Genomic DNA, 25111 nt, shown 5'->3' on the forward strand with positions numbered 1-25111 from the left:
GTTTTATAATTCATTAAAGTTTAATCTCTAATCAGGTCTGGCTGCTTTCGGCTGCGCTCTGTGTCACGTAATTGTTGGGGAACATGCCGGTCTGTCCGTTGCACGTTCCCTTCCACCAGCCGGCACCGGACTGATCCAGGACCTGGACGATGTTTCCGCGCTTGAAGCTCAGCTCGCCGTCCTCCTTGGCCTCGAAGTCAAACAGCGCTTCGACTTGAATACTCTGCATAAGGGAAATAAGATACCAGAGTCACAGTAGTTTGTTTGTTTCTTCGTTTAAGCAATTGCTTTGTTGATTGATAATCTGCCGTAGTACAGAAGAAAAAGAAGTAATATTATAACATTTAATTTTTGAGGGATGGATGAATCAACTGGATCACTGTCTTAATTTATATTATCACGTATTCCTTCTTTCATCTCCCAGAAAGAACATTCACATTCAAGCCGGAAGTCATTTTTACGAATGCAACTTTTTAATCAGGGTAGCCAGTTTGAAAGAAAAAACCATCAAATACAGACAAATCTTGATAAAAAAACTCTTTTAATGAGCAGTCAAAGTACTTCAGACACCAGAGGAAACTTTGCCTGCTGATTGAATCTGCTTTCTTTGAAATTAAAAAAGTAATTAAGTAATAATAATAATAATCAAACTGCTATTTCTAGTTCAAATATTAACCTTGAAGCCTAATGTAGATAACTGTGACTCAACTTACACTTGCAGTTGCTTGTGTGACTGTGTGAAGTCAGTATAAACCCTATGCTTTACTGCATATTGAGATGAGAGGTCCACCTTCCGGCCCAATCCCAATCACCACACTCGAGGACTCATGGACTTTGAGGACCTGGACCAGAAAGAGTAAATATTACACTATTTTAAGCCCTCGCAGCCTCGCAGCCTCTCACACTCAACCATTTACCAGGTGACGTCAGTTCAGTCCCTGAGGGTTCAGGGTTTCAGGCCTCAGGGGGGGACATTGGGATTGGGCCTTTCCCTCGGAAACAAGCTGACACCACCACATCAAAAGAAACTACTCGACTATGCATGCCCTGTAAGTGCTTTTTAAAATGACATGTGCAATGTATGACTGTGTACCTTTGAGAATAAACATAAATTACAAAAAAGATATTCAGTAATGCCCATAGATCGATTCAGCTGATTTAAATTGACTTATACTTGTATATCTATATGTATATGCATACAGCAGTGGCGGCTGGTGGAATTTCTTTTTGGTAGGGCCATCCAATCAATTTCAGCAAACATCCCAGTATGATTCAATGCAGAAAGTATCAAACACGCATTTCTACTTTGTAGTTAAATATTTCCAACATTTCCAACACTGACATAAAAAGGACATCTTATTCATACAATTCAGTATATTAATATATATATATATATATTTTATAGATTTTAGCGGGTCGGGTCTTCTTGGAAGAGAAGTGCTCGTGCTCGTGCTCGCCGTTGTCATGTCGTTAAAAAAGCGCCTGACGAGAACGCGCAGCTTTGGGCTAAAGCTGAATCTATTTTAGGACGCTGATCCTAAAATTGTTAAATTGTGTGTCACTCATTTATATCTTTAATCAGTAATTGGCTAAACTGCTTCTTAGACTTCTGGGCCAAAACAATTTGGCCCCAGCGCAGCTGAGACATGCAGACAGGCGGAGAGGACGTGCAGGAAAAGCAGATATTTTGCGCAGATATCCTATTTTACAAATATGACTGGGTATATTCCATATTTCCAAAACAGAAATATTGTCAATTTGTATAATTTATTAATATAATAATAATAATATACTGTATATTTTTCTTTTGTGGCTCAAGGTGGGGCCAGGCCCCTTGGCCCTCTATTAGCCAGCCACTACTGCTATACAGTATATAATGTAATTTCCTTTTACATCCAAAGCTTATAATGAGGTATTTTGAATAAAGCTTTGAATATCTGTGTGTATATATATTTACCTTGTCACTGTCACTTTGGGGTTTATTTTCAAGAAAACGGATATGTAATCAGAAAATAAATAAATAGTGTTGTGACACTTTTGCATTTTAATAGTATCATTGATCCGTATTTTAAATCCAATTATATACAATTAATCAAAAGGTTAAAAATATATACATATAATATAATAAAAACAAGATAAAGTACAGACGTCGCTTTTGAAATTGAATTGCTGGAGGCAACCTTTCACTATATGTACAAAGGGAGGAAATGAAGCCCTGCCACTTGCATGTGTTTCATCAAGTTGCGTCATAAGTGACAGTGAGACCCAGCAACGGCCAAAGCTCAAATAAAATTTTTTTTTTTAATATTCCGTCAGCGCACTTAACAAAATGGTAAAAAGATAAACACTCAGAAAGTCACCTTGGCCAAGGCGGATAAAACAAAACCGCCTAGAAGTCCATGTAGTTGCTTTTACCTGTATCGACCCATAGTCCATCCACACAGGAAGACATTTTGATATCGCACAAGACAAGCTCAGGTGTCAATGGCAAAATTAATGATGGTTAAATTCTATTGAGCTGCTTCAGTTTCCGGTTACTGCTACAGAGCCTTGCAAAGGCATTCACTCTTCTGTTTTGTTACAACCTGGAAATAAATCTATGTAAACATTTATTTATCTTGGTATTATGTGAAATTAAACTTTAAAATGTCAATATTGTATAGTTGTCTGGGTTTTATTTTCATTTATTTAAAAGGTTTGTTCATTATTTTGGGAGTTTAAAAGAAATTTCATAATTATATGTGTATATATATATACACACACGTAATTATGACATAATACAGAATTATTACACATTGTTCTTTTTTTGGCGAGACATTGGCGATAGGCCTGGAGTAGTTAGGGTCAAACAGCCCATTGGTCAGCGCATAGGACCCGAGCAAATCAGGTCACCTGTAACTCGGCAACGTTTTCTTTTTTGTCTCCGTCTGTCTATCTTTGGTGCTGTGAGGGAAACAGCTGCATCCTTTTTAAAACACAGACTATGTATTCGAAGCTTAGTGTATTCTTTATCTCCTCATCCTGTCTATATAATGATGTTATTGTCACGGTTTCATTTAGAGCACACTCAATTAAATACATTATTTCAATACAATATGTACAATATACCGAAAATTACAACAATAAAGGGAGAATTTTAGTGTTGTTTAAACGGGCAAGTTAATTTCCCCAGACTTGAAATAAAAATGTAATGAATACAAATTGGGCCTTTGGGAAATTGTGAAGTGATATAAAAAAAGGGAGAAACCGCCTGGGTTTTCCCTGCTAGGATGTGTCAAAACGGCTTCTGTGAAAAGTGCCTATGTGTGTATGTGTGTGTGTGTGTGTGTGTGTGTGTGTGTGTGTGTGTGTGTGTGTGTGTGTGTGTATGTGTGCGTGTGGACGATTGTGTAATCATGCGTGCTCCAGCACTTTATGGTGGAGAAATTGAAATGTTAACTGACTTGACAGCAAGCTGGAAGTCCCCTGGAGTCTGGCTGCTCTCATAGATGAAGAAGGCTCCGTCATGTCTTTGTTTCTTCAGCAGTTCCTCAGCTTTGGCTTGAAACATGTCCACTTTAAACCAGCTGAAAGATTCAGCAGAACAAACACACAAAAGAAATGCTTTACAATACAGCTATTGAAATCTTAACCCTTAAGATTTTCTCGAAAAATAAATCGCACAGGTTGACGGCACTTTAATAATCTCATAATTTCCAAATGTTATCCAGTGCCTCTTAGTTATTGTTTTGGACCTTTGTGTGCTTAGAAGCACTGATATGTTTGCTCTTCATAGGAAGCGACCGGCCCCGAGGCTGGTTCTTCCCACGACCCGAAAGCCAACATTTGAAACGTCCTAAACACGAGTTTGGGAACGTTTGCCTCTCGGTGGCTCTCGAAATTGCAATGCTGAGCCAGGGCCTAGAAGCTAACGCTGCTAACTGTGCTAACTGTGCTAATCATCACTTTGTGTCACAAAGTATTGTGAAAGCTTTTTGCTGGTCTGCCTTTCGGTGTTTTATATCATTGTATGGATACTCTTTGGACTTGGTTGGACACAACAAGCAATCCGAACATGTTCCCTTGGACTAGTGGTTAACATTTTAAAGCAAAACAATTAATCATAAAGCAATTTAGCAAATCAATCATCAATGAGAACCAGTTGATGAAACACAGCATCAATTACATTTTCTCCATTCATGACTTACCTGTGTGGTTTTATTTGGATATAGTTCTTGGGAATCAAGCCTTCTCTCCCCTCTTGCTCCGCAGTGCACCAGTCGTTGCCATGATTTTCATTCAAAATCTTCCAAGATGTCAGAGAAAATATGAGAAATACACTTCAATCGAGAGAAGAAAGTTAACAGTTGGATTGTTTTTATCCACAGTGGCGCTGTCAAGAACTGACTGAACTCTAATATCGCATGGGAAATTCAATTTTGAAGAATCACAGCAGTCAGCTCCCCTCCAGGTCCCCTGATGGGAGTTTAAATCCCTGCTGATGTTGATGTCTGGGCTCTGTGTAGCCTTAACATAACTGACTTTATCTTCAGCCCCTGGACTCCCAACTATAAATTGTCTCAAACAGGTAAACATTTTCTATTTTGGGGGAGAACGCCATAAAAGATTGTATATGGCCGAAGGGTCCCCAGTTAACGCATAGAGACAACCTGATACATTTAGGATTTACCATACAATTTTAAGGAGTTAAAGAACAATGCATGAATTGCCATATATATACAGACATAAATGGCAGAATATCAGCTTGAAACATTGAGAGAAGCCTTATTTGTTAAAGTCAAATCAAATCATGCTGTATGTCAACACTCAACATTCAAATTATTAACGTTCCATGCTTTCTCGCTCAGCAGGGAGTCTCTTACGCCGAGGGAGTGATCACAGTGAAACAAGAGATGTAATTATAGTGACCACTCGGGGCCCTGGAGAATAATGGATCAGAAAAACACACATTTTGTTCTACGGTTGAAGTGGCGCCACCGTTTTCCAGGGGGCAAATGCTAAGTACGACTGTAACATGGTGGCGTGGGAGATTACACAAGTAGTTCCATTTCAGGTGGGTGTAACAGGGAACGTTTTCCCAATCACGTATTCACATGTGAATCTAAAGAGCAGAATAAAACCTGAGGCTTTTACTAAAGCACAACCTCCCCCTTACCTTAAATAAAATCAGCATAATGCAACAAACCCCTTTGACGTTTTTAAAAAAAGATGCTCCACCATGACGGAACATCCAGAACCTCTGTGAAATGGTTAACAGTTGATTAGGAAAAGGATGAAAGCAGATGTGGGTTATATTTGCAAAATGTATATATATGATGTTGATTAAATGACTCAGAAAATGTAATTATAAAAGTCTTAACTGAGCCAACCCAAAGTGATACAAGGTATTTTTTTCCCGTTTCTGGAAACATTGGAACAAGTGTTTGTATGTTTTTAAACCACAAGTGACTTTTTAACTGCAGTAATTGTACATATGTCCCTGTATTGTATTGTATTGTATTGTATTGTATTTTATATATTGTTGTTATATTTGTGTTTATTGCTTTATGGACTCATGAGTCTGGAATAAAAAAAATATGTATATTTTATTTTGCTAATATTAGAAATGTTCCTCTCCTTTCCCTCAAGAGGTTTCGCCTCTTGTCAGGCCACAGTTGTAAATAAGAATTTGTTCTTAATTTGTTTCGCCTGGCTAAATAAAGGTTAAAAAAAAAAAGTATATATATTACAAAAGCCAAAGCATAATTCAAATTATTAATCACCAACTCACTTTCTAGTGTGCAAGCATCTAATGAGCTAAATGTAGTCTTTAAAGAGCAGCACAGACCACGGTGGGCAATGATAATTAAATCAAAACTAAATGCCCACCATGCATGTGAACAAAAATAAATGTGCAGATGTTTGACACACTATCAATATTTATATTTTGTAATCTTTGTTACAGGCTTGTTCTATGCATCCGTGTAGTGTTACCTTTCCTAATATCCAGTGTGCAATATTTTCCCCACAACTATGTTACCTACAGGACACCTCTCTTCCTTTCCTGGATGATTCACTCCTTCCTTTGGGCGTGAAACAGCTCGGCCGCCCACTTTACCAAACAAGCAATTGATTTTTACAGAATTGTGCTGGGAATAATAATAAACTTACTTGTGCTAATAACCAGACAACTCTGGGTTCTCAGGCTCATCCAGCTATGAATAAATAAATAGCAGAAGTAATAAATAGTAATAGTAATAATTAATAGTAATTTTCTCCAAACCACTGTTTTTGTTTTCTTTCTCTTCAATCCACATTCATTTTTTGTTAAAGAAACCATCTACCAGAACTCAAGCCTCTTCATGGATGCAGCATCCATCTCTAATGGCGTCCTCTCCGTCTCTGTAATGGAAGGCTCAACAACGACGGCGTTGATGGCTCTCCTGTCGTGATGGAGGTGGCGGTGACGTGTTTTTTGAGTGCTTGCAGATAATGAAAGCACTGAGAGGCTGGGAATATGTAGATAATGATAGAGAGACTAGGAGGCAGAGCCACTTGGTTTTATATGACCCGAGGATGTTTTTGTTTTTGACTAATCTCTCCCCACCCTTGACTATACTTCTGTCCATTCACTTACTCATCAGCTCCTCCGTCGGCAAGCCAAAAATAGGACAACATCTGCAGATGCAAGAGCTCCAATACGTCATATTTCCTTCCACCAAAGAAAGATGCACTTGCCGTCCTCCTCGGTATATTTTATATATATTTTTGCTCTCCCCTGAGGTACAGAAGAGGCCGTGTGGCTGTCAGAGCGGAGGAATAATTCGATTCCCCCCTCTGTGACCCACTCGATACTTGCCGAAATTGATTTATGACGCATTTCCTCTTCTACATAAAGTTTCCTCAGGGCTGCTCCATTATGGCAGAGATCATATGTCGTAATTAGAATTTTTTTGGTCAATATAAAGATCACGATAATTGTACACGATCACAAATCAGCAACCTGACTTGTTTATGCATTTATTAATTTTTGTAGAAAACAATAAACGCACAGGCAGCATCCAGTTGAACATCAGCCAAAACAGCCAAAACTACTTCTCTTCTTTGACTCTTTCCCTCTCCTCCTCTCCAGAGCTCTCTGCCCCAACTTCCTACGGAAACCCTAAGGGTTGCAAAAATAAGTCTGTATAGAAGTCTATAAGAAAATGACTCTACTTCTCACTTGATTCATTACCTCAGTAAACATTATAAACATGAGTTTATGGTCTCAATCGCTAGTTTCAAGTCTTCCTCAATACAGCATGATGTTCATTTAGTAAAGCCGTTGGGTTTAGTTCCTTTTTCTTTCTGTTCATTTTTTAAATATTGCAGGTAAGACTGGGACTAACTCTTTTTCGGACAAACTGAATCTTGTTGGTACCGCTTATGAGGACTGAACAAGAACCAACTCTCAAGCTAATATATATATATATATATATATATATATATATATATATATATATATATATATATATATTTAAAGGAATTTAAGTGGACATCTTTTCTACAGTTTTACAGGAGTGTCAAGTGGTGTAATATGATCAGGACTCATATCGGCAATAGTAAACAAACCAGGCCGCACAATGAATCCAGGAAGGACAACCAAACAGCACTCGTACTATGCTGTTACATTTGGAACAAGAGAGGCAACATCCGTGACGCGCTACTCTCTAAATTCTCAATATGTATTCTCTCTTTTTTTTCATCCACTGACTTTTCCATCTGTTCTCCCTCCATCGCAGAAATACGGCCTGCTGACCAGCTTACAACAGGGCCACAGTGGGAATTGCTATTATAAGCTCATTAATCGTTGCTGCATCCAAAACACACACACCTACGCACACCCACACACCCTGGAGACACACACACACACATTCAGTCTGGTGCTTTTCTCCAGTAGCTCGCTTTAAAAAGCTTCAAATTAAGAGTTTTGTCATAATTTACCGACTAACAGACGGAGTGACAGCTGGAGATGGGTCGGCCTGCTTGCTGTGGGTGTCTGGTTGTAAAGTAAATTAGACAGAGATGCTCAGCCGGGTGTATTTGTTTCCTTGTTATGTGTTACAGCATCAATCATCCTCCAGGCAAGATACCTGAGAGAAAAGGGGAGGGCTGACGCAGTTTTGGCATATTTGTGCTGAGTTAAGGTTTCCAGTTGGTCCTGTTTTGGTGGCTCTGACAAAGTAGCACATTTTATTTAATACTTTTTATACTATTTTTTATTGAAACCAAAGACACATTAGCCTGAAGTTTATTGGATGAAGGATCACTTTTCCAACTCCTTCTGTCATAACTGATTTAAGTTGAAAGTTGTGGCCCTCAAATAGAAACTGGGATAGCAGTTTGCACCTCCGGTTCCCTCGTAGCGAAGTCAATGCTTTTTTGATTGGGTTTTTTAGTTTGGATGACTGGTATATTTTATTTTACGATATCAAATATGGCTGTAAATACTACATTTTGAAAGATTAAAGTTGAGGTGGTTGCTAACAATTGTAATAACTTTAATAATAGCTTTATATACAGTGTATATATATATATATATATATATATATATATATATATATATATATATATATATATATAGCACCTTTAAAAACATAGTTTACAAAGAGTAAAAGCAAGGCAATAAAACAGCAGAAAGCTCAACAGTGAGGCCCAACAAAGCAAGACAAACTAAGGGTAAAACAGTTCAATAGGTGAAATGATAAAAGCAATCAATATGATGAAAATAAACTCAATTAAATTAAATAATTTCGCGAAATAATGTTGTAAAATCAACAATAAAATAAAGCAGTAAAGCAACAACGTCACATAAAAGCCAGTCAGTAGAAATGGGTTCTAAGAAGCGATTTAAAAGAGATTACTGATTCTGTGAGCCTCATCTCCTCAGGCCGAGGGGTCCTGATGGCAAAAGCACGGCCACCTTTATTTTCAGCCTTGACTTTGGAACAGCCAGGAGGGCCCCAGCTGAGGATCTAAGGATGCGAGCTGGCTCATAAGGGGTCAACAATTCCTCTGTATATTTTGGGGTCAGACCCATACATGCTTTAAAAGGGATCAGTCAAATCTTAAAATCAATACTAAAACAAACAGGGAGCCAATGAAGAGAAGCCATGGTTGGGGTGATGTGGTGTCGTCTGTTGAAACCGATGAGAAGCCGAGCTGCTGCCTTCTGAACTAGTTGCAGAGAGTGACTTCTGGTTGGCTAAATGACACTCCCTTGTTGAGTATACATTTTACAGCTTTTTTAGGAGCACAGGGGAACGTGTTTGGGGCCTGGGCCAGTGCCGGTGACGGACCCAGAAGATGTCATTGCATCATTTGGCCACTATGTAAAATTAGTTTCAAGGCCCGGCACTCTTCCATCCCATCCCACCTACTTGGTATTTTACTCAGTGTAACAAACGTGGTTTAAAGAAATACTACTTCACGTGCTTTAAAGTGCAACTTACAGTTCAACATGTCTGACAGCTCTTGATCTAAGTGGAGTTAATAGCAGTTGATGTGTTAAGAACTCCCAGATTAAAAAAAAGATAATAAGTAAGTAAAGCAGAACGAGCAAAAAACTGATTATATAATTAATCAAGAGTTGGAGATTTTAAAACAAAAAACAAAGGGAGAGAGAGAGAGAGAGAGAGAGAGAGAGAGAGAAATTATGATTGCTACACTTTTAACTGGGAAACTAACATGAGATGGCTACAAAAGTAAATAAAAGTTGTCCTCAAAGCTTAAGATGCAGCATTTTCTTCTGTGACTCTCAATGTCTCACCTTAATTACTGATCCACGTTTGAAACTCAGTTCCTTGTCTGTGCTCGCAGTAAAGTCGAGAGTGGCGTGGGCCTCCATGGAGAATAAAACCTGCTTTTTGGATATAAGCAAAGATAGGACGGCACGTTGGAGGTCTGAACCACACGGCATTTAAATGGACTCCTACAGGTTGCCACCCACAGACAATACAAACAAGACAATTGGAGGAAGAAAATGTTGTGATTGGCACCTTCTTAGACCAATTCCCGCGCGCTCTTGTTAATCAGATAATGGCAGAAGAGGGGAAAGACTTGTTCAGTAACTAGTGTATGTGAGCTTTAACAGCTGTTTAGTAATGGTAGGTCAGTGGAGTCGTTTTACATGTGGAGGGACCAAACAACAAAAAACATACATTGCACCAAATGCAACATTATTTAAGAAATGGGGCAGAATTTCGTAAATTGATTTTTTGCATTAGAGGTGCAGTGATAATAGTTAATATTACATATATAACTAGGCAATCAGAGTTTTCTTTGATTTATGACTTACATTTTTTTGAAATATTAAGTGATTTAAGTGGGAAAAGCAGATAATCTCCTAAATCATAACTTTTGGGAAGAATAGAAACTGACTAGGACGTTAAGAACATAATAGTTTTAGCAGGGTTTTATCAGGCTGCAGAATATTTTATATCTATATAACCTATACTGGGGATCCAGTATACATACATGGTACAAGGAAGATTGTAGAGTAAATCAGCACATCTGAAAAACATCTGAAAGTCAAAATAGTTTTTTTAGCTGAGGAATTGGGAGACTGTTCTCAACCATGAAGAAACAATTGATCTTTCAGTTTATCAGAACAATTTTAAAACACCAAATTTGAAAGATAAATGGTTTTGTAATCTGAAAAGCTGTCACAGTCTGATTGCACAAGACATGCCTCGGATTTTTACAGGCCTGTAAACAGAATGGAAAAAAGGTCACTTAACAAGGTCACCAAACAAGCTGAGGAATTTACAGCTTACCATACCTTTTTTTAAAATTCATATCTAATTTCTTAGGTTTTCCCCATAGCACAAAGAATTGTCGTTGTTGAACCACTTTAATCGACCCACAAATAAAACGGTATGACTCCTGCTAGGCACACAAATCCAGAAAGCTACTGATTTCCCCCCACACTCAGGAAATTGTTTGATCACATACACGTCATAACAATTTCATGAGAGTAGCAGCATGTCTACCTGTCATTGCATATCCCGAATTACAACTGTTTTCAGTTTTATTTATACATTTAATCACAACAGCTGCAGTGGCCATATCACTTGCTACAGCATTTCCAAGTTTGTAAAGTTTGGATGACTGACTCACATGGCTGATGCTTTCACATGGCTAAGAGCCCAAGGAGCAATGGAACTGAAGAATGTCCGATTGATGCGCTTTTGATTGCCGGGCTGGCCAAACACGTCTGCTGAAAGCAATTTTTTTTAAAGTTTTCAGTTACATTTTCGAAATTCTGTTCATAACTAACTTGAAAGGTTCATTAATAATAATAATCCATTTAATTTATATAGTGCTTTTCTAGATACTCAAAGACACTTTACATTATACACTGTAGACACAGCTACGGGGAGCAATGCAGGGTTAAGTGTCTTGCTCAAGGACACATCGACTAGAGCGGGGATTGAACTGCCGACCTCTTGATTGAAAGACGGGCATGCTAACCACTGACCCATAGTCGCCCCATTGTGCAAGGCCCTGCATTGCATACATATTCTGCATTGTTTGATTGAATGCATACAACCCACAACTGGCTAAACCCCTCCATCAAGACACAAACTGGTTGTAAACAGTCGTAAAACACACATTCAAACTCTAAAAACAAGCAGCGATGTATGCAGGCCATGGGTTCGAGGTCATTGTATTTAAGGATTCAAGAATTCATTGATTCAAGGATTCAGTGATTCAAGAATTCAAGGATCTTTTATTGTCATTATGCAACACAGGGATGCAGTTGAAGCCCGTTTGCAAGGCAAGAAAAAAAAAAAATGCACTCATGCCGAGCATTTTTAGAATTTGCATCATAAGGAATGTAAACTGCAACAAAAACAGCTCTCCGTGCAGATAATATGGCCAACCGGAGTCCTGTGCTCAGTCCTGCTCATCAAGTGCAGCTTAATCAACAGTCATACAACACAACAGTCACCGACCTCCCGTTCATCAGACAGCCGGGAGTAGGTTGGGTAGCAGAGTAGCCTTCGGTCCTAGCTGGGTTAGCTTAGCTTGGATCTCGCCTGTCCTCCCTCTCCTCCCTGGGCTGGGGATCATCTCAAAGTCCATAATCCCCACAATTTACTTCAACGATGTTAATGAATGTATTCTGTCATATGCCATTAGTGCTCCAGTAATAAACACAACTAAATAAATAAATAAATGTACACTTTTATTGATCCCCGTGGGGAAATTCTTCTCTGCATTTTACCCCTCCTTAGTTATTAAGGAGCAGTGGGCTGCAGTGAAGCACCCGGGGAGCAACTGAGGGTTCAGTGTCTTGCTCAAGGACACTTCGACATGCAACTATGGGGAGAGAGGGTACTCAGCTGTGTGTGCACTGGTAGTTCCGTTAGCTGTCAGTACGCACACAACCGATTGCATGATCCTCCTGGCGGAGATAATGATAATAACAGCTAGAAATCATACTTCAGCCCATTTATTAAAATTCTGCGTCCCTGGTTCCTTTCTCTGTGGGACGTGTCCAGAATACTGCCAGAGGGAGGCTGCGGGGAAGAATCCTGATGACGTGTGCGTCCAGTCATTGTCATTGTTTGGATGAAAACTGCAGTCTGCTCTACTGATTATCCAAAGTGATGGAGACATTTCACTCCGCAACGATAAATTGCTTTACTTTTTATGGTGCCATTTTCCAATGTTCTGGGCAGCGTAAACAGAATGTCATTCAATTCGTTTTCAGCAGTGTATGATGGTATAGATATGTCAAAATCTTGGCACAGAAAACAAGCTTTATGTAAAACACCTTAGAGAACGGCTGCTGCAGCATGATGCAGTACGTTGCATTATGTTGTATCCCAGTTCTTCCAAACATCACTTTAGTATCGCACACTGTCTCCGTGTTCTGTTTCAATGTTAGATTTACTTTATAGATGCTCGAGTAGATATGTTGTTCATTAGCCCGTTGTGGGCTTCAGCTAGCATGATCAGGTCTCCTATTTTAGAGCAAACCCTAAAAAAGCGTTTCGGTCAGGTGGTTTTAGTTGCCTAAATGGTGCTTGATTCGATAAAACGAAATATGTGATATTCCACGTCAGTTTGGAACTTTCCTTTGATGGAGTGAAAACATTTGGGTATTTGGGAGTCCCGTTTGACGAGATAATGTGGAGTGCTGGCGTGAAGAAAGAGTCAATACATAAAACTGCCTCTCCCCTGAAGATTAGAATAGATTAAAATGTTCATTGAGATGTCTTCTTGAGCAGCATTTATAATTTGTTTACACAATAAGAAAGCAAATGAGACTTATTCGCCAAATGTCAGTACATTGCTCAGATTATTGTGTTTGAAAACGTGAATGAGACAAAGTGTCACTGACAACAACGAAAATGAGTGAAGCAGTGTGGAAATAGCTAAAGGCATGGGAGAATGATAACAATGGCAGGTCATACAGTTTGATGCAGTCATCTCTGAATAGGACCTTTAAACAAATGGGTTTTAGCAAAAATTGCAAAATAGGATTAGGCTATAACGGTCTGGGTTTTTATTTTTTTATCTCAAGTAGATTCAGATAACAAAAACAGCATTTTACGAGTATCTCTCAGAACTCGGAAAGTGTTTAATTTGTCATGAATGAAGAAAAGCTAATGTGCCGCTGGAATATGTGCTTGGAATATGAGAAAACATTGTTCAAGCAGAAATGTTGGTGCCCAAACAATACAGCAACAGACTGCCTGCCATAAAATATTAAGAAGTAGAAGGAGGAGGAGGAGGAGGAGGAGGAGGAGGTGATGAAGAGGAAGAGGAGCAGTGGCATGCTGTCAAAGATCTCAGCATACTTGTTTTAATTTGCAACAGCGTTTGGATGCGAGAAAAAACAAATCATAAAGTGATAACGTCACCTTGTAATAAAACAAAGTCTGCATACTGCAATTTTCTAATATAGTCTGTTTCAAACCATTAATGTCAGAATGTTTACTGTTGAAAACAGTTTTGACAGTTCCTCGCGCATTCACAACAGTGAATCTGACGTAGTGATGATCACGAAATTAAAGGAGCAGTGTGTAAGATTTAGTGGCATCTAGTGGTGAGGTTACAAATTGCAACTAACTAAATACCCCTCCGCTCACCCCTAATTTCCCCTAATTTTCTCAGGCGCGTCGGAGAACTACGGTGGCCTAGAGCCAGTGTTTGGTTAAACACGGCGGTGCCGACTCCGGAAAGGGACCTGCTCCCTATACAAATGGCTCATTGTTATTATTACATATCATTTAGCTCATTTATCCAAAGCAACTTACAATAAGTCCATTCAACTATGAGTACAAAAAAGAGCCTGAGATACCCAGGTCCTGGAGGGAGGAAATATCTGGTGGTTCAAGGTGTCAAAGGCAGCAGAAAGGTCTAGAAGGATAAGGACAGAGGGGAGAGAGGCTGCTATAGTAGTGTGAAGGATAAGGACAGAGGAGAGAGAGGCTGCTCTAGTAGTGTGAAGGATAAGGACAGAGGGGAGAGAGGCTGCTCTAGTAGTGTGAAGGATAAGGACAGAGGAGATAGAGACTGCTCTAGTAGTGTGAAGGATAAGGACAGAGGAGATAGAGACTGCTCTAGTAGTGTGAAGGATAAGGACAGAGGAAATAGAGGCTGCTCTAGCAGTGTGAAGATGCTCAGAGACAGCAAGGAGTCTCTGTTGAGTGGCCTGCCTTGAATCCAGACTGGTGAGGGTCTAGAAGGCTGTTATGGTGGAGAAAGGAGGACACTTGGTTAAAGATAGCTCGCTCAAGAATTTTAGAAAGAAAAGGAAGACAGGTCTGTAGTTGCTGACTTCAGACGGGTTGAGAGTGGGTTTCTTCAGGAGGGGTTTGACTCTCGCCTCCTTCAGAGAGTTAGGGAAGCAGCCAGTTGAGAGGGAGGTGTTAATAAGATGGGGGAGAAAGGGAAGAAGGTCGGGAGCAATCGACTGGAGAATGTCTATCCGGCTGTAAGACACATTGTAAGGTAACGGAAACACGATTCTTAGTTTTAAGGTTATTATACACAAATGAAAACATATGAATATTAAATAAAATGTCTGTCAAATAAAAACACACGTTTCTTTAATGCACAAATATACAGATTGTGTATTCTCAGATTATTGTTTCCACCGTATGTATTAACATAATCAGTACAGTACAGCAATAGTGCTGATTATATTAGCAAAGGAATGTAAGTCTTAAAGGGGCAGTGCAACGGTGTGGTTGCAGATTGCAACCAACTGTAACTTCTCCCAAGTGGAGATTTATTACACTCATACCACTGTGAGAACTCTAACTACCACTTTAATTACTTTACTGCAGCAACGTGAAAGAAACATGAGAAACACTTTAAACTTTCAGTCATGTCTTGAAATGTGCAGCAGTTCAATAATTTAGATGTGTTTTTCAGCAGGAGATATCAGGCCAGTTAATCTCAACCACTGGAACATCCTAACTTTACGTGCGTGCACTTTTTTAAGCATGCCGGATAGTGTTCTTCATCTGAGCTAGTTTTGAGTCCAGAACCAGTCAACATCTTTTTAAAAAAGGCACTGGACCTATTTTTAATTAAGATGATAGTCAAAGTAATTACCAGCAAACTGTGGGGGAGTGTTTGTAACTCTTGGAGGATCACAATGCATGCAGGTTGGTTTGATGGCTTGCAGGTTTACAAAAGTAGCCGACTTCTTAGGAGGCATCGATGGTCAGTTGAGGTCATTTTAGAAAAACTGTCCATCTTATGCATGGTGGCTGGCTGGCTGGCTGGACATTTTTCTAAACTGATGAGTCATTTATGGTGTTTTTTTTTGTGTCAAGTTTTGAAACATTTTCCATTATTTATACATTGAATGATATTGAATGATGTCATAGGGACACAGCTCATTGCTCTCTCAAGTGCACATTACAAGTGTTTCAGAAAAACGATGGAACAAGCACTGAAAATGTAGATGCTCCAGAGATTGATTAATTGGCCTGATAAAGTGATATTTCCCTCATGTAATCACATGAATATCAAACAAGTAAGCATTATTGATACTGTTATTATTTGTCATTATTGATCCCCTCCATACTGACACCGTGTTGCCTCAGAGGCACGTCTCCCTGGCTGCTCCTGAATCCTGAATCAAGACCACAGCCTTCCAGCTCTGAAGCTGAAGTATAGCTGAGTATTTTAAATAACTTCTCAAAACCTCTTAAATTAACATTTTATTGAGATTAATCCCAATTCTTCTTTCCTGTTCGACACTGTCATCTCCATTCTATTTGTTGATTTGACTCTTTTTGATTTAGATTTTTTTGTAGTGAATTCTTCTTTTGTTTCTGTTAATTACCTGAATGTATTCAAATGTATGATCATGTTTAAGCTCCTTCTACCTTTGCTTTGATCTGAGGTCTTCTTTTTGTCAAAGATACGTTGTTAGGCTTTTTCGCCTTTTATTTGACCGCAACTAAAACACTTTTAATCAAGCCTAACATGTTCGATGAAAAGTAACCACCATGTGTCCTTTATAAACAAATCCTGATTCACTCACAATTTTATTGTCAATATTAATTATTTGTATACCATGTGTCTTTCACTATAATGGAGTAAAAAAGCTTTATTTATCATTTAATATCACATTAATCACATAATACTGGAAGCCCAGCCCAAGCTCTCTAAGAAGACGAGGAAAAACTCCCCAAAATCCCGATGGGAAATGGAAATTGGGAAGAAACCTCGGGAAAGGCAATTCAAAGAGAAATCCCCTCTCCACGGATGGCTGGGTGTGCTACAAGACATGCAAAAGGAGTTCCTCACGTTCTCCTTCCTGTCAAAGAGGGAGCAGCATTAGTATTTGGATGACACTTGTGCCTGGGATTGGATAATACTACTACTAATAATAATAATAATAATTATGATAATAATATAATAATAATTCCAATTACTAACTGGATGTGCAAGTGTAGCATAACCATATGCTGCAGAATGGCTATGGATGATGGTGGCGTCCTTAAAGATGTCAACCAGGAGTTCTGCTTCCTGTCACACAGGGATAATAATAAAAAATAATCAACCAATGAGTCCAATTAAACATGTTTTTCTTGTGGCTTGATTCCGGGTTGCAGAATGACAATAAATGCACCTTGAATCTTTGAGTCCCTGAAGATGGCAAGCAGGAGTTCCTCACGTTCTCCTGTAAGAGTGAAAGAGGGAGCATCTTTATTAATTGGATGACTAGTTTGGGATTGGATGGCTTGATATATTTAATGTGTGTGTGTGTGTGTGTGTGTGTGTGTGTGTGTGTGTGTGTGTGTGTGTGTTTAGTTTAGCCATGGGTGAAGCCTGATCTGTGTCAGGGTAGGACGCTGTTTGGGGTCTTCAATGGAACACGCTCGCAAGAAATCCTGGCAATCTGGAGAAAGCGTAGGAGAAGAAAGGTGAGGGTGACGCGCCAGTGATCCATCGGAACGGGGAAACTAATATGAACGGATTTGTGTCCGCCGAGTTTTTTCTTACTTTCGGACAGCGTCTCACTGATCGTCAGCAACTTTTGCATGAACTTTCTGGTCTCAAAATATTCATCAGTTTGGAGCGTTTCAAACAGGACCACTCCCATCTGCCACACCGTGGTGGGTCCGGCACTGTATTGGCCACGGCTGTACCACTCTGGAGGAACGTGGGCAGTGGTACCTAGAGCATACAGACATAATAATAAGACAGTGAGGAGCTTTGTTTCAAGGTAAAAGTCACAGATGGGTGAAGAGCAGCAGTCACGGTAGACGTCTTACCGTAGTATTGGCGGTACAAGGCCCCTTTCTTGACGAAGCGGCTCAGTCCAAAATCAATAAGGCGAACGCGTGGAACGTCCGAGCCGGTCTCGATCAATATATTTTCCACCTTAATGTCCCGGTGAAAAATGTGCTTCTCCTGGAGGTCAACTGCTGCATCTACCAGCTGTTTAAGAATGATCTGGGGGGAGGGGAGGGGTGTTGACATGTGTTCATGCCTCTGACTGAGCTGACTACAACTGCTCTTCTATAACCATAATCAATAGAAACAATGGCCAAAAACTAGGAAAATAAATTGAATTGCAAAATAAATCCATTAAGTAGCCTCCCAGCTCCTGTAAAAAGTTCACAACACAGAAGGACCCTCCAGCTGCTTACCTTGGCCTCCTCCTCTGGTAAGGAGCCCCCGTTGCCTTCGACGTAGTGAAATAGGTCAACGGCAGGGACCGGTCTCTCCAGCACCAGGATCAGCTCCTGGCCTAGATCGTACCAGTCCAGTAGGGCCACGGGTGCTGAAGCCCCCACTGATCCACGTGTTTCCTCCTGTAGTCTCAGCATGACGGCGACCTCCACGGAGAGCTGCCTCCCAGCATCGTCCTGAAACATCACAACATAAAGGATGAGAGAGAACCACGATTCATCCGTAAAACATTCAGAGAAAGCTGTGTTGAATACAACTCACCACGTGTTTGCAGAGGATGTTTTCCTCTGGTACGCGTTTGATGGCAACCTACGAGACACAAACAAGACTGGTGTTAGCCCTCCATGACCATTTCAAGTGTGTGTGTGTGTGTGTGTGTGTGTGTGTGTGTGTGCGTGTGTGTGCGTGCGATTGAAAGAATGTGCGTGTAACACTTACAGGCCGATTATCTTCTCTGCGATAGCCAGCATACACACATCCACATCCTCCTTCACCCAGCAGATCCTGTTGCTGATATTTGGCCTCAAATTCAGCTGAACAGAGAAACACATATGTTTTGATTGGAAGCTATACGCTGTAATATGAATCTTTTCTAAGTTATACATTATACAAGTTATACATCAAATAAATCCTAATTGTGCACTTCCATGAGGTCAAACCCAACATGCATCACTGTCTACTGACCTCTCAGGGCACCTGCGGACAAATCCTGTTGGATCTGTTTGGTGTCGTTCAGGTCCGGGCTCCTCTTCTGTTCTGTGTCGGCTCCGTCACCATCGGTGCTGGCCTTCCTCTTCCTGGCTGTCACTTTCGCCACAGGTGTATCGCAGCTTTCTACAGATGAGGTAAAAAAACCAGAGGAACATCAGCTTGACAGTCACAGGCACCAACATGGACAATAAAAATCCTCCACACTAAATGAGGAAATGGACAAAGAAAAATAACATTAGTTATTGTCCTCTATGGTATCTATCCATGCAGGTAGTTGTGTCTCCAGCTCAATACAATGCACAGCATTGAAACATTTAACAGCAACGTCTCTTTCCAAAAACAAGCTCCTTGTTACTCTGGATAATCTACAAGCCTCACTGTAATCAGTTTCCCCTGGACCAACCTTCTACCAAAGAACCAAAGAAGTAGTCCCAAAGACACACATAGTGTGTTCAATTTTTAAATGTCAATTGTTAATGCTGTGAGCACCAACAATGAAATTCCTCTGTTACACTGACTGGGGTAAGATCAAAAATTCCAGTTACAGATCTTAAAAAAAAAAAAACTATCTGCATCAATAAGGACCATTAGAGGGAAGCAAGAATTCATTTTCTTTGTGGTTTAAGTGAAACGAAGTCTATATAGATCAATAAACCAACATCCTAGTTGATTTTGATGGACATTTCTGTGGCAGATCTGAGAACCTCTTCCACCACTGTCTGAACCCTGTGATGGTACACACCCCCAACAACAGTTTCATATGATCCGCTTACCTTCGTCTGTTGAAGAAAGTCTTGTACTTTTCTCCTCCAGTGGTCCCTCTCCTTCTGGGGTTTCCCCCTCCACTCTACTCAGATTGTAGACCTGTTCACTTTCAGAGAGCTTTCTGCTTATGATGAGGGTCCTACTGGCCCTCCTGCCCCACGTCATGTCAACCTCTCCAATAGATGACCTTTGTCGCTCTGCAAATTAGTAAAACCAGTAAATTAGTTGTTAAATGTAGTCACTAACTGTATGAAATTGTCCTCATTTATAATCTCGCAGTCCAGACTCATCTCACAGGAATCAGAGGTCTTTCTGGAGGTACTAACTCTGGGTTTCCTACTCACCATGACCTCTGCTGAGGGCTGGAGAACCGCTAGTCTGTGTCTGCTTTGCAGAGTCTTTGTCCATTTCTAATGTTAAGAAGTTTCTCACACGATAACTGTCGGTCCGAGGCTTTGAATCGATATGAGGGACTTTGCTCTTCAGCTGTGGTGAACAGAACATGGAACACCATGGAACGTTCTATCACGGGTTCACCGTGAAGTGTTCCGGAATATGCAAAGTAGGCATGTGTTGAATGAATTGTGTATATTCCATTTGTACAGATGGAGGTTATCCACTGAAATGATTCATACAATGTATAAAATACACTGTACCAGCATACAGTGCTTGATAGGGACTCTTAGTCATCTGGCTGACTTTCCTCCTATTAAAATGTCCTTTGGTTGTTTTTATGAAATATTCATATTGATCTAAAGTCAAACATTTTAAAGAAGACATAAAAAATGATGTTTGCGTATTATTATTATTATACGTGTACAGATTGTAAAGCCCTCTGAGGCAAATTTGTAATGTGTGGTCATTGTGGTCAATTTTGGTGCGATACAAAAATAAATTACATTTTTGTTGCTCAGGCCACCACTTTGTAGATTAAAATATTGCATAATTGTTGCATGGGTTGCCATGAAATTTGGTGCAGATCCCGGCGGTATTTAGATCATCTATCCTACTGACTTTAGGCCATCACTTCCCTTTTATCCGACGCCACCATGTGGTTGACATTTGTGGTTGGTTTCATAGATCCACTGATCATAAATTACGACCCAGTCTCACGTCAGTGTGTGAAATAATCACGAAATTGATTTGTGTAAATGCACGAGTTTTCCTTTAGTTTTAAAGTGTCGCTCAGCACGACTTTCATACTAATGAATTTCAATTTGGGAAGCTGTATGGTTTTTTCTTCTGAAAACTATAACACAGCTACATTACTCAACATTGGATTTATTTCTTTCTTTCTTTAATTATTCTGGCCTTATGATATGTTTATTATTTATTATGGGTTGAGTGCTCATATTTATATATATTTTTCATTTCCATTACACTCATATTAGTAACCTGCACGTTTAGCGTTGATGCTCGTCTCCTTAGTATTGTTGACAACAGACCATCACTCCCCTGGATGTCAACATGTTCCCTTGGAAATGTAGTGCGCGCACACACACACACACACGCACACACGCACACACACACACACACACACACGATAATTCCTCCACCTTCAGCCACGTGTCGACCTCTCAGAATAGTCCAACTGCACCGAGTTGATGAATGAATCCCACTACAATACGTGCAGTGGTCTTCAGTGGGCTTATTCATGAGCCATAAATCGCGTCACATTCAGCCTTAATGAGGGAGACGTGCGAGGACTCCAGATGGGAGGAAGCGAGGCCATCTAGTGGCTCACCGTGGAAAACGTCCGGCAGTGTGGGGTCGCGCACAGACAAATACCGGCGAAGGCTTGTGCTGCACCGACGGCCACGTGCCCGTAAAGTGCACTTAAGAGAGGCGCAGTGCCGTCGATGTTTTCACGGTGGGAAAGTGCAAAGCGGCTCAAACCTGACAGGAACTTACAAGGGATTAATTTGTCGCTAAGTGGGAACACCTGTTGCTCATTGTCTGCTCCTCGAGCGTGGCTCCTGCCTGTCGGGGGGGAGGCGAAGGCGTCGTCCAATGCCGGAGAGCACACAAAACAAGCGTCTTCTTGATCGCGTGCAGCACACAGCTGCTCGAAGCCCCCGCAGGGCGCACAGTTCAAAACCTATAGGTCGCGCGCTCATTATTATCTATATTTCTTTCACGGCGTACATACATTCCCGTCGACCATGCCTTGAACAAAAAAAAAGAAGAAAGTTAAATAATACATTTGCATCAAAAGTCTCCGGGGACGCACATTAACGCATGACACAAAACGCTCGCTCGCTCACACACACACACACACACACACACACACACACACACACACACACACACACACACACACACACACACACCTTGTAGGATAATAACAGATAGGCTGCGGGTCATCCATTTCTTTCTGATCTGAGTGCTGAGCTTGACTGATATGAAGGTAGACATACTGGGAGCGTCACAACTGTAGATGCTCTCGCAGCCTCTTCAGCCGCTCACGGAGGGAGAGCGGACAGAGGGGAAGTAAGCCGGCGCCTTAAATGATTTGATGACTATAAACTAAAAGATATTTGGAGGGGCAGGGGGGGGTATTTCGTTTGTAGGCTGCCGCAGATGAATTTTCCTGCACGCACTTGGTGATACTTTTTTTAAAAGAAATTATTTGTTTTAAAACTTGGATACACTTTGGATTGCCGATGGATTTCTCGAACGGTTCAAATGTTTTCTTCGGATATTTTAATTCGACAACAACCGGTAGGTCGAGCAACCAGCGCGTCGGTGAATCCAGGCAACGTTATACACACATCCACGAGCGCCGTCACTGCAGTCAACACGTAATTAAAACAACGATAACATGAATTTTCTCTTTTTTATTTTGCATCCCCAAGTTGTCTTTTATCATCTGTCAAATTTGGTTTTTCATCAATCTTTACCCAAATTGAATCGCTATAGGATTTCTACTTAATTGATTCATGTAGAAATATTGATGAGTGGGTCATCAAGCTTTCTGTTAAACATTTATGTGGCTTTTTTTCCTGTTTAAAACATGCTTATTGCATATGGATATAGTCTATGCTTCCAACATGATTTAGAGTATTACAAACACAATGGACTTCAGCCCTCATCCTCATCTGTCTTTGTTCTGCGTGTGCTGAAAGAGCCCAAACACACACACACACACACACACACACACACACACACACACACACACACACACACACACACACACACACACATGCGCACTCATTTGTTAGTAATCAATCATATCCACTCTGAAACTATAAAGCAGCCTGAAATCAAGATTATTAAAATGTGCCATCAATTGTGGTATCCGATGATGGATAAACCCACATAATATTCCACAGACAAACCAGAATTGTTGATGTATTACTCTGCTGCTCTTGCTCTTTGTTTCATGTAACATTGTGACATGATATTACATGAAAATCTTCCATATCATACAACGTGATTTAACACAATGGACAGCTGAGTATGACATCACTTTGTGCATTTGCTTGATATTCAACTGCTGCTCCGTCCCTTTTCTTGTCTCTAGCTGCAGACGGGGCCCTCCACTGCAGTGCCATCCTCCCCATCATCTTCGGCATCATCTGCTTCCTAGGTATCATGGGGAACTGCATTGTCATCTACACCATCATGAAGAAGACCAAGTGCCGTGCCAAGCAAACCGTTCCGGACATCTTCATCTTGAATCTGTCCATCGTCGACCTCCTGTTCCTCCTCGGGATGCCGTTCCTCATCCACCAGCTGCTGGGAAACGGCACCTGGCACTTCGGAGCCGCCATGTGCACCGTCATCACGGCACTCGACTCCAACAGCCAGATCGTCAGCACTTACATCCTCACTGCAATGACCCTCGACCGTTACCTGGCTACGGTCCATCCGATCCGCTTCAACTACATCCGCACGCCATGCGTGGCCGCGCTAGTCATCGGCCTGGTCTGGGGCCTGTCGTTGCTCACCATCATCCCCGTGTGGATGTACGCAGGCCTGATGCCTCTCTCAGATGGCCTGGTGGCCTGCGCCCTCCTTCTGCCCGACACCGTCACTGACATATACTGGTTCACGCTCTACCAGTTCTTCCTGGCGTTCGCCATACCTCTGGCCGTCATCTGCCTGGTGTTCTTCAAGATCCTCCAGCACATGTCCACCAGCGTGGCGCCGCTGCCGCCGCGCAGTTTGAGGGTGCGCACCAGGAAGGTGACCCGGATGGCAGTGGCCATCTGCCTGGCCTTCTTCATCTGCTGGGCCCCTTACTACATCCTCCAGCTGGTCCACCTCGGGGTGCAGAAGCCGAGCCGAGCGTTCTCCTACGCCTACAACATAGCCATCAGCATGGGATACGCGAACAGCTGCATCAACCCGTTCCTCTACATCGTCCTCAGTGAGACCTTCAAGAGGCTGTTTCTCAGGGCCGTACGCCCGGTCAATAGAAAGTTCCGCGTGAACCCGAGCACCACAGATAACACTCACAGCGTGAGTGTGAGAATGGTACCTGAAGGGCCTCGGCTGGAGCCGGTGTCTGGGGAAATGATGCCATCCAACATGGCCCCCCAGTGAATAGGAATCAAAATAACTTCACCAGGTTACTTTATTTGTACCCGTAGGTAGACTTGTTTCGCACACATTACAACCAACAAGACAGACATGACGATAATCTGACAAAGCACTGTAAATGGGACATTAGCACAAGAACACATGCTGTTTCTGAACAGTCTGCCAATCAGCTTCAATCCACCATTTTACTGAAGTGACCTTTTTCCGCTTCGACCTGCATTAAAACATTGGTTTCTCATCGTTCATAATCATGCAAAGCGCAGCAGCACTCATTTACATACCGGTCTGCTACGGGGCTTAAACACTGTTCAGTTTACTCCTTTACGTCTGCAAAATAGATAACACACATTTTAAAAAAGGGGAAGCTCACACTAAAGTCAAATAAAACATTTACTGTAAATTGAATGGAATTTGCACATATATAACAATCAATTATACCTTTTTGTTCAGTTGAACATAATTACATGTGTAATAATTCCTTTTGAAAACGTTGGCATATATATATATATATATATATATATATATATATATATATATATATATTAACAATTGCGCCAGTGGGCTGTGTTTAAGGGTTAGTTGTCAGACTGAATACAAAGCAGGAGTTCTTGCACAGCTGTTGTTTCACAACATCAAGCAGTCAGCGGACAACAGAGGAGAGGAGAATCACGTGGAATTTATAGAGTCAATCCATGGACGCCACGTGATCCTGCTGTGCTCGCATGCCAGCAGATTCTTGCATCTTGGGTTATGACACATTTATGTTAAACAAGAAACATTTGCAACCTGTGCGGTCGGGAGATGCCAGCCACGGACAGCGACCTTCCACCATTAATTTATAACAGGGGTCATTTTCCTCCAGACTAATACCAATACCAGTGGGCCTTGGCTGACATCC

At 41.0% G+C, this 25111-nt stretch overlaps 3 protein-coding genes across 3 annotated transcripts; 1 reads left to right on the forward strand and 2 right to left on the reverse strand.

The window, feature by feature from the left end:
* Window positions 1–665: 665 nt before the first annotated feature.
* grb2a (growth factor receptor-bound protein 2a) lies at window positions 666–9891 on the reverse strand. Its single transcript, XM_034533398.1, has 4 exons — window positions 9788–9891; window positions 4188–4285; window positions 3444–3566; window positions 666–842 (listed from the first exon to the last, which is right to left on the reverse strand). The coding sequence occupies exons 1-4, from the start codon at window positions 9863–9865 to the stop codon at window positions 809–811; spliced, it is 333 nt and encodes a 110-aa protein (XP_034389289.1). The 5' UTR covers window positions 9866–9891; the 3' UTR covers window positions 666–808.
* A 6758-nt stretch (window positions 9892–16649) lies between these two features.
* Window positions 16650–20114, reverse strand: LOC117735187 (serine/threonine-protein kinase pim-1-like). Its single transcript, XM_034539676.1, has 11 exons — window positions 20013–20114; window positions 19677–19865; window positions 18877–19026; window positions 18631–18725; window positions 18454–18501; window positions 18150–18368; window positions 17772–17952; window positions 17500–17673; window positions 17126–17395; window positions 16933–17022; window positions 16650–16810 (listed from the first exon to the last, which is right to left on the reverse strand). Exons 1-9 carry the CDS (start codon window positions 20074–20076, stop codon window positions 17304–17306), a joined length of 1212 nt encoding a protein of 403 aa, XP_034395567.1. The 5' UTR covers window positions 20077–20114; the 3' UTR covers window positions 16650–16810; window positions 16933–17022; window positions 17126–17303.
* A 109-nt stretch (window positions 20115–20223) lies between these two features.
* Window positions 20224–24216, forward strand: mchr1a (melanin-concentrating hormone receptor 1a). Its single transcript, XM_034545880.1, has 2 exons — window positions 20224–20230; window positions 23192–24216. Exons 1-2 carry the CDS (start codon window positions 20224–20226, stop codon window positions 24214–24216), a joined length of 1032 nt encoding a protein of 343 aa, XP_034401771.1.
* The last annotated feature ends 895 nt before the right edge of the window (window positions 24217–25111 follow it).

Source organism: Cyclopterus lumpus, chromosome 1 (genome assembly GCF_009769545.1).
Source record: "Cyclopterus lumpus isolate fCycLum1 chromosome 1, fCycLum1.pri, whole genome shotgun sequence".
NCBI lineage: Eukaryota > Metazoa > Chordata > Actinopteri > Perciformes > Cyclopteridae > Cyclopterus > Cyclopterus lumpus.

What these genes read in the sequence shown, in the direction of transcription:
- grb2a (XM_034533398.1), bottom strand. Translation starts at nt 9,865, where the DNA reads ATGGAGGCCCACGCCACTCTCGACTTTACTGCGAGCACAGACAAGGAA. An exon ending in AACGTGGATCAGTAATTAAG is followed by an intron (nt 4,286 to 9,787) that starts GTGAGACATTGA and finishes ACATCTTGGAAG; the next exon opens with ATTTTGAATGAAAATCATGG. An exon ending in GACTTCCAGCTTGCTGTCAA is followed by an intron (nt 843 to 3,443) that starts GTCAGTTAACAT and finishes TTTCTGGTCCAG; the next exon opens with GTCCTCAAAGTCCATGAGTC.
- LOC117735187 (XM_034539676.1), bottom strand. Translation starts at nt 20,076, where the DNA reads ATGGACAAAGACTCTGCAAAGCAGACACAGACTAGCGGTTCTCCAGCC. An exon ending in ACATCCTCTGCAAACACGTG is followed by an intron (nt 18,369 to 18,453) that starts GTGAGTTGTATT and finishes GTGATGTTTCAG; the next exon opens with GACGATGCTGGGAGGCAGCT. An exon ending in TACCAGAGGAGGAGGCCAAG is followed by an intron (nt 17,953 to 18,149) that starts GTAAGCAGCTGG and finishes CCCTCCCCCCAG; the next exon opens with ATCATTCTTAAACAGCTGGT.